General features: G+C 37.9%; 1 protein-coding gene across 1 annotated transcript; it reads right to left on the minus strand.

Moving 5' to 3' along the window:
• Positions 1–387: 387 nt before the first annotated feature.
• Positions 388–6866, minus strand: LOC113226341. Its single transcript, XM_026458930.1, has 3 exons — positions 6771–6866; positions 4882–6003; positions 388–755 (listed from the first exon to the last, which is right to left on the minus strand). The coding sequence occupies exons 1-3, from the start codon at positions 6793–6795 to the stop codon at positions 388–390; spliced, it is 1515 nt and encodes a 504-aa protein (XP_026314715.1). The 5' UTR covers positions 6796–6866.
• Positions 6867–9505: the final 2639 nt, after the last annotated feature.

The raw sequence follows: 9505 nt of genomic DNA on the forward strand, positions 1-9505 counted from the left end.
GTTTTTTAGTTTTTTTGTCGTGTAATGTCGTAACTGTTATTGCGGCACAGTATATGGCAGTGTGGACTTCTTCAAACGTGGTTACTTTTGTGTTTTATAAGTGTTTGTCAACTATTTGATTAACGATGTTAACAGTTTTAACTATTTGTCGTGTCGTTTGTAATTTGGGAATTATTGGTCTGAGTGTTGGGTCTATGCCTGTGTACTTTATCATTGTTGTGAATGTGTTTTCGACTTGATTGTAATCTATTAGTCCTACTGGTGTCGTTATTGGTTCATTTCCTTGTGTTTGAATGTGTTCCCTAGTTTCTAATGATTCAGTTGCTTCTGTTGGTGTATTAATTTGTTATTCGAGTGTATGGATCTGTGAGTGTTGCGCAATGGGTGTTAGTTGAGTATATTAGCTTGTTGACTATGACGTAGGCTTGTGTCTGAGATCTGTTGTTCTTCTGTAGTATTTACAGTGCTACTTGTAACTGGGGGTGTAGGTGTAATCGTCTGTTTTATGCGTTCTCGCTCGGGTTTTGGTATTCTATTGTTTCTATGTATGACTCTGATTTGATCCGATAGTCGCTGTTCAGAAAGATGACTCAGTTCTGGGAATTGTTGTATGAATATATTATATAGCAATGGCCTCCAGGCAGTCATATCAGTTTCGCACTTTGTTACCGTATAGTAGCAACCGAGGAGCTCTGTGTTAATATCATTAGTCCATTTCATCCGTTGTCTACTTTTTCCTGCTAGGGTGGACCTAACTGTGGAAAATATGAAAGAGTGATCAATGGCCTGCAAAAACTATAATATATGGAGGGAATATTTGTGCACTTTTATGAGGTACACCCTGGTCAATTTCCTCCGGAAGTAAAAAATATTCGAAATTCAAATAAATAACATGGACGCCATACAAATTTCAAAGTCTCCTATCAAGGAAACTATCAGAGACAGGTAGGAGGTGTTAAAGGAATGTCATAGAGATTAATAGCGGTCAACTGCCTCGTTTAAAAAAAGCAAGATGGCGAATTCAAAATGGCGGCCGAAGAAAAACTTGCTTCGATCCGACTGAAAATTGGTATGCGGGGGCCTTTAGGAGGCCTTAACCATAATTTGGGGTCAAAAGTTTCATTTCGCCATTTTTTTATATGGCTGTCATATAAGCGTTTTTTCCGTCAAATGTGGCTGCCGAAACGGACTTGCTCTCATTCGGCTGAAAATTGGCATGCGGAGGCCTCTAGAAGTGCCCCGGATAATAATTTGTGGTCAAAATTGGTTTTTCGCCATTTTCAAATATGGCCGCCATAGAAGCGTTCGTTGGCGGCAGAAAAAAAATGCTCTGATCCCTTTGAAAATTGGCATGTATGGGTTTCTAGGAGTGCTTGATAATAATTTGTGGTCAAAAATGGTTTTACGCCATTTTTTTATATGGCCGCCATTCAACAACTAACAAAAATTAGCTCTAATTCAACTGAAAATCGATATGTGGGGATCTCTATAGGTGTTTGATAATAATTTGAGGTCGAAATTTATTTTTCGCCTTTTTTTCAGTATGGCTGCCATACAAACTTTTTTAGCGCCAGATAAAAATTTGCTCTAATTCGATTGAAAGTGGACATGTCGAGGTCTCTTTGAGTGTTTAATAATAATTAGCGATGAACATTTATTTTTAGCCATTTTTCAATATGGCTGCCATACAAACATTTTTGGCGGTAGATAAAAATTTCTTCTAATTCGACTGAAAATGGCATGGCTTCAATCACAATTTGGGGTAAAAATTTTGTTTCTGCCGTTTTTCGATATAGCCGTAATTTTTTATGTAAATGGCTATTGAAAAAACTTGCTTTGCTCGGACTGAAAATTGGCACGAAAAGATTTCCAAGATTAGATAATAATTAGTGGTCAAAATATATTTTTGCAATTTTTAAATATGGCCGCCATTAAAGAGCTATTTCAATTTTTTTAAAACAAAGCCATAAGTGCCGAGGCCGGAGGCCGAGGACCGCGGAGGGCGAAGTCCGAAGCGTACGCACACCATCAAATGGAGATAATATACGGAGCCGTAATAGATTACGAGTACAAGATCTCACAATTGTAAAAATGTAAAGCATGTCTCTATGTGAGATTTCATTTTCTTGAAAGCTATGCCAAAGAGAAGTATTTAGGGGGAAAAATGCCAAACTGCTGCCGAATTTCCTGTACTTTGTAGGTATTATGAATACCATATCAACGATAACCCAGAATACTCAGACCAAAACCAACTTAGAAATGTTCGTTTCTTAAATTGGCATAAATCGGGAGTCGACCTCCTCATATAACAAATAGCCCATAGTACTAACTGCTGTGCCACCGAAGAGCATGAGCACACCCCGTAAACTGAAACCGACCACGCGCCGCAGGCCGCGCCCCCACCGTAGATGGGGTACAGGGCTCGTAGTATATAATATGTCCCTATTGTTAGTTATATAACTTATCATTTTAATCATTAATTTCTTCTGTATAAGTCTTAAAAAACTGAATAATGTATCTTTTTTTCTTTCTTTTCATTTTTTAGGTCTAAAATTAAAAACAATAAATGAGTGCAGAGAACTTAAAATAGAAACTATTTTAATGTCTTTCGCTAACTCCGATTGTATAAAAGATAATTAAAATTTGTTGTTACAAGTCAGTGTAGTAAATCTTATTTATTTTTTTAATATTTGCGTGAACACCTATGGATCTCACAAGTCATATACAAATATTTCCGAGATAAGTATACTACGTGGGTTAACTTCAACTTAAGATTCTGATCACGTTGGTACGTACACAATGGCGGCAATAGCGGCGGGCGCAGATGCGTCACAAACCATTGTTAGTGAGACAATGCGCGAACGTTGCTCACCAACGGTTACTATATAAACTGGCAACTCTCAGCCTTTTTACAGTATGGAGTACTAATCGTTGTAAAATTAATGGCCGCAGGTCCTGAATGAAGCCACTCTAATAACAATAATAGTGTACAAATTAATTGTTTTGGTTAGTTCATCAAAATTATCCGTAACACCTATTAGACGCTCCAGCTACGTAGTTAGCCACAATAAAATAATAATAAACGCACACACTCCACATAGCCCCGCACTAGGGAAACCCTGTGTCGCGGGTGCCATGGACACACACATAGACAACCACAAATTACACCCAAACTCACGAGAGAAATAATTGTAGGCCATACAACTATTTCTCCCGGCCCGGGAATCGAACCTGGAACCTCGGCGTGGCAGTCCGGCATGGTAACCGTTCGGCCACAGAGGCAGTTTCAGGATAGAAGCTGGAGTTCTGGATGCAGCAGATATCTTATAAAAATTACAAAAACATTGACTGTTACACTATTGCACGTCTACAATATGTAAGTGTCATTGTTTTCTGTTGCGTATGATATTTGCGTATATGTTGCTGAAATAAAAGTAGTTATATATTATAGTACTGATAAGTGGTAATTTGAAATTGAAAACAAATTTGCGCCGCGTGGTTAGGAGAAATTTGTAGGTAAATCCTGTGTCGCATTCGTCTCGTCTTGTTGTAACTCCATTGTCATATCTTCGAACAATGAACGTTCGTGTATTCCTGTCCGTCAACTTTTCGACGACGAATTAGCGCCTCTGTGTGTGGAATTTTTAATAGACCCGACTTGTTTTCCGAAAATTATACTGTGCATCTACACAGCTATGCCACGTAAAATATATGTATACAAAATGTTGTTTCTTCTTGTGATCAAGGCGGTGAATAATTTGCTATATAAAATTGTGAAATGTGAATTACGGGGTCGCTAACGACAAATGCACTGATACCTAGACCGTTCTAATCTAATCCATGCTGTTACTAAACTAGTGCATCGTATTTTTGTATTAGTTTTACAGTACATTATGTAGTTCGACATAATTGTGAAAATTGTCAAATTATATTTGCGTCGTTGTTATAGTTGGTGTTATTTTGAGATGATAGGTGCCTAAATGAATGATTTTCTCGAGAAATAATTATTTAAAGTATTTTGGACTTCTTTTGCGATTTTAACATTATACTGCACGTTCTGCATTGTTGCGATCGCAACAGAATTTTTTATTTTATTTAATGTAGGTAATGTAATTTTTGAGGCAGTAACAAAAAAGTCGTCAAGAGCACATTACCTAGGCCGGGTTATATTTTGCACCAATCAACTAACACCACATATATGTAATTTCAGTTCTACCACATATTTAACGAATTTTTGGTACAAACTAACAGTAGTAGCAGAAAGGCTCCTTGTGAAAGAGTTCGTCCAGTTACCTATTTCCGCCGCCACGCAGTAGTGTTAGCATTATTGCGTTCCGGTTTAGAAGGGTGCTGGTGAAATTACACTAATTAGGCACATGGGGCTTGTCAACTTATGTCTCAGGGCACAGTGGCAGTGCCCTTAAGATCTTTGCGATTAAAAGTACTGCAACTATTATTGATAGGCGTGTCGCTTATCACCAGGCGCACGATTTGTTCGTCCCGTCACATGGTATTATAAAAAAAACTAACAAAAGTCAACTAGACTGTTCACTTTTGATTTGTTCTGCCATGAGAAAACACCATGGCATAACTGGCGGCTTCATGCATTCAAGAAAATAATGACTGTACAAATAACCGAGAGAACCGCCGAGTTGTTTACCAACGCCAAGTTGCGGTAAAAGGAATTTGAATGGGATTACCAGGCGCCCCTTGTAACTTTTATTGCTTCAAGAGCAACTTTTAAAACAAACCAAATAAAAGAAATGAAATTACGGCACAAATTAAAAGAAAGAAAACAAGGCGAATAAAAAGACAATTTATTAAAAATACGTCTTACACTTCACAAAATTATTATCCTTGTCCAAATGTAATCAATTTTACTTTGCTGGTCTAACGGCCAAATTTTCAAGTTAATTTCCATGTTTTGAAGTATCTTCTCAAGAGGCACAATGACGTCACTATTACCGCCATTCATCCAGTCTTGTATGAGATTTGAGATCGTAGTTAGCTGGTTCTCGTTCTCTTCGGTTATGTCGTAGTTATTCTCAATCAATTTAAACAACTGTTTTAGTAGTGCAGCTCCGTTTTTTAAAGCTTTAGGTTGTAAGTTTACAACGCTTTTTTTATTGTTTACCACCTCGTCTATGAAGTCTATCGTATCTCTATGAACAGTTTCCCCAGATTCAACTATATATTTCACAGTTTCTTTAAATTTTACATTACTTTTCAAAGTATGCATATGCTTTTCTAATAACTCCGGAATTACTGCAAACAAATTATTTAAGTTGAATGATGATAAATTGAGGAAATGTCTTAACCACTCAGTCAGGTACTGTGTGTACAAGGGCCGGTCCTTGCAAATGTGCAAATTGCTACAAAGGTGTGCTTCGACGAAATTCGTTGCTATTTTTACTTGCTGTCTAGTTATTTTCTCTCGCATAACCAGTTTATACCATTTTGTTGCACGTTCTAACTTTCCCTTTACTTGAGACAAGTCATATGAAATAATTTGCTGCAATAAGTAATTAGATATATCCATAAAATCAATCATAAATTCGTCTGTGACATTAAATTGTTTCTTTTCAACTATTCGCTTTAGATTGGTTTGGAGGAAGTGTTCGTACTCGTCCCCACTATTATTGAATGCTCTATCAACCTGTTCTAAATCTTCGTTTTTTAGTCCATAACATGTCTTTACATTGTGCCTGACGTTCTCAAGTTGTTCCGATGTTATTTTGATTAATAGTGCAATGTACGTATCCCAGGGCACGGCGTAATTTGCCTCAAGTACGTCTGGATCACTGTCGTTGGTCCCAATCCCATGTTCCGCGCTATGCTTCGTATTACGACGTTTTCCATTTAAATGAGTGGCTTTACGTTTGTATGTAACCTTGTTGACATTGGCGAGGTTCGCGAAAGAGTTAAATACGTTTAAAACTTCAGTCTCATGCAAGGGTTCATTGTTACTTTTCACAAATTGAGGTGCTTGTACGATTGCTACAACTGAGGTAAAAATACAATTAACGTATTTGCAACGACGTCTTCTATGAACGAACATTACCTAATGAGTAAGTAAACCTATCAATATGAATAACTACTCCATACATACTCAACGCATTTGTATTATTTGTATATCATGAACCCCCATCAACAGACACAACTTTTACTATGCTTGTCATGTTGTTAATACAAAATTAGGTGCTCCGAATGAGTTCACACCTTAAAAGTCGATACTACCACGACTTCAAATTTTTCCCACACTAATACGGTTCATTTTCCTTGGATCATGCGGTAAAGACATTGGCTTTATTTCAGAATTTTTTTTTTACAAACGAAATGAGAAATCTACATCATATACTATACGTGTTCTATTTAGTTTAGTTGATATAAAAAATATTGATATATAGGTAATTATATAAAGTACCTATTGAATACAGCAGTGTTCTTGTAAAATTTCGAGGCAAGTTTGTGTTTTTTCTGTCGTGAAAGTTTTTAGAAACCGTGTTTTTACACCGTATAGTAATCAGTAATCCTTAATATTACTATATATTTTTATTCCAAAATTATTGATTCAACACTTTCACTGTTATGCGGAATCAACCATAGGCATTTGAGGTTGTATAGACTCTTAATTGACCAAACCTTATGGAATAGTTAATTTTTAGGTATATTCATAACAAAAGTCGCTCCTATCAATAGATATGATCACCCTTTGAGGTTTGATTAGTGCGAGTCCACTTACGAATTTACAAAAAAAATATTTTACTTACTCGGCAAAAGTAAATGGTACAACATGCTTGCTTGTCACCAATAGCACAATCACTTTCAATTGATATCGCTTTTTATATTTTACGATTTTGTGGGTTAGGAATTTATTTTCAAATTTCATTGTTATTTGAATTTGGTTTGTTTATGGCCAGTTTTGACGTACCGTGAATGGAATGTCTATTCTGCACATAGATTTAGTATATAGGTACCTAAATCTACGGTTCTGCACGTGTAAATGAGAACTCGGAATGGTTTTTTCGTATCTAATTAATTCGGCAAGATTGTATAAATCGTAAACTGACGCAAGTGACAGTACTTTTCAACGGTACTATTGGTACGAAAGAGCTCCCTCTTTATTCCCTATTCATTTATCAAGCTGTACATAAACGAACGTAAAATAACAATTAAAGTATATCGTCATAATGCCATGAAAATATCCACGAAAGATTTTCAGCGTAACTACAGCTAAGGCCCGCTAGCAGTATTTTTTTTAAGTCGCGAGTAAGTTAATAACATAATAATTGTGTCGATGACCAGTCTAATTGTCTTCGGAGTGTTTTACGTTACTGCTAGAGACCATCACAAGCGAAAAAAAATCTACATAATGTATGTATTTCTTATTCCAAATACACAAACAGATGATGATTCGTTCCCGGAACTCTGTGCAACAGAAACTGCAATGCGGTCTGACACCCACCAAGGGTTCTAATGCGTATGACTGATTACACTCTGCTCTGCGGTGCTTCTACTATGAGTTTACTGTGACATTTCTCGATAGCGGCAACGTAAACTATTTGTGTATACAAAATGTTACTTCATATCGTAACCGCCAGGGGCTCTGTATAATTTCTTGCATTGAGGCTGCCACGCCATTGTAGTGCGTCTGCAATGTTCGCGGAGACGCGAACGGACGGGTTTCACGCCATTATGAGTAAGCGCGTCGTGTGGTTGTTGCGGTGGGTGCGCGGCAGCCCCAACAATCTCCTGGCCATTGTTGCGACCAGAGTCGACGGCCCATTTGTACAGGCATGAGAGGCTGTTCATGCGACAGCCAGAAGAGATTAATGTTATAGAAAAATTGTATTTACTAACTTAGTCATAAGGCTGCAATTGTTACTAACACGGTATGTAGATAATCCGAAATAAACTATTATTATTGTCATAATTTGCCATACAACATTCTGAAGTAATTTACGCGGTCGCTAGCTACTAACAACTGTATGTACTACTAACACAGTAAACTCATGGTAGAGGCACGGGTCTATACTTAGCTGCGTTTTTACAGTTTTCAGAACTTTACGTAGATAAAATGCTTTTTATATAGAGCTACCACGAGCTTGTTCTTCCGCATAATGTAAATGTATAATTATTTTTTTAAATTTATTTATTTATTTAAGGCCACATGATCTATATAATATATACCTTAAGGACTAACAAACATAAAATATAATAAAACAGTTGGAAATGTCTAACTAATCTACATAAATTGCACTTATCGGCGACATGTGGCGCAATCTGGTGTCAGGTAACCGGCCGCGGAACCGCCGATATAAGACACCCTTCAGCCTTTCAAAATTCTTCCTTCATGAAGGTCGACAGATGTCGGTCGGTACTCTCACCACAAACGAATATGAATGGTGGGTTTCCTCTTCTTCTTCTTCTCCACTTTTGTAAAGCCGTCCTGGTCGCACCGGTCCATCTGCCTCTGTGATTTTACAACTTCAGAGTCAGGCACACGGGGATTACTTTTTCCCTTAGTAGATTCCCGCCGATCGTGTTTCAAATAGGCGGGTCGGCTACGCGGCTACAGCGGCGTATGCACGTGCAGGGATTGACGTGCGTATGCGTGACGTTTCCGCCGAGGCGGAGGGGCGGACTGCGGAGCGCGGTGCATCACGCGCGGTGGCAGCAGTGATCAGTGCATTCGAATGTGCCGACTCGACACTGCAAGTGGATGCATTTTGTGCCCCACGACGCATGTTTACATTAGAGGTTTCTGGTGAACTACATACCGAAACAGCGTTGCTTAATAACGCAACTTCGGCACGCAGTCCACTTACGATGTTATCCGAAGCCTCTAATTTGCATTGTAATTCGGCTAGGCTCGACTTCAAGGACGTAATGTCCTTCAGCAGCCTAGAAACATCAACGTGATCAAACGTGTCTGGGGGCAGCTTGTGCAACTCCTTCGCCACGAATGTGGGCAAGTCGTCGGCTTCAGGAGTATGATGATATCCTGGAGACTCTTCACGAATAATAAACATTTTAATAAAAATAAAGTAATGATCTTATTCTGCTGGAATTTTGCGATTTGCCATAATATTTTAAATACGAATATAATAGTACAGTGACATTTCAAAATGATATAGAGTAGTGCAACATTTATTTTCGTAGCAAAGTTGCTACGAAAACAAATAAAATTCTCGAAGAAATATTTGTGTCACCTACATTTATTTATCTCGTGAATTTGGGTATAATTTGTGGTTGTCTATGTGTGTCCATGGCACTCGCGATACAGGGTTTCCCTAGTGCAGGGCTAAGAGTGTGTACGTTATTATTATTATTCAAGTCACAGGTGACGAAAACCTTTGCACCGATCATATGCTGGTATCATAGAAAAATCACGTGGCTTGATTATTCTCAAACAGCTTTTGTTTCGAATGCACTATATCGTGTGACCATATTTATAATTCCAGATATTTCTCAAGTGCAGCTGTAAATGCAGTGTCCCCTCTAC

This window comes from Hyposmocoma kahamanoa, unplaced genomic scaffold (genome assembly GCF_003589595.1).
Source record: "Hyposmocoma kahamanoa isolate Upper Pololo Valley unplaced genomic scaffold, ASM358959v1 100021, whole genome shotgun sequence".
NCBI lineage: Eukaryota > Metazoa > Arthropoda > Insecta > Lepidoptera > Cosmopterigidae > Hyposmocoma > Hyposmocoma kahamanoa.

What these genes read in the sequence shown, in the direction of transcription:
- LOC113226341 (XM_026458930.1), bottom strand. Translation starts at nt 6,795, where the DNA reads ATGTTGTACCATTTACTTTTGCCGA. An exon ending in GTACCATTTACTTTTGCCGA is followed by an intron (nt 6,004 to 6,770) that starts GTAAGTAAAATA and finishes TTTTTACCTCAG; the next exon opens with TTGTAGCAATCGTACAAGCA. An exon ending in TTGGCCGTTAGACCAGCAAA is followed by an intron (nt 756 to 4,881) that starts GTAAAATTGATT and finishes TATTTTCCACAG; the next exon opens with TTAGGTCCACCCTAGCAGGA.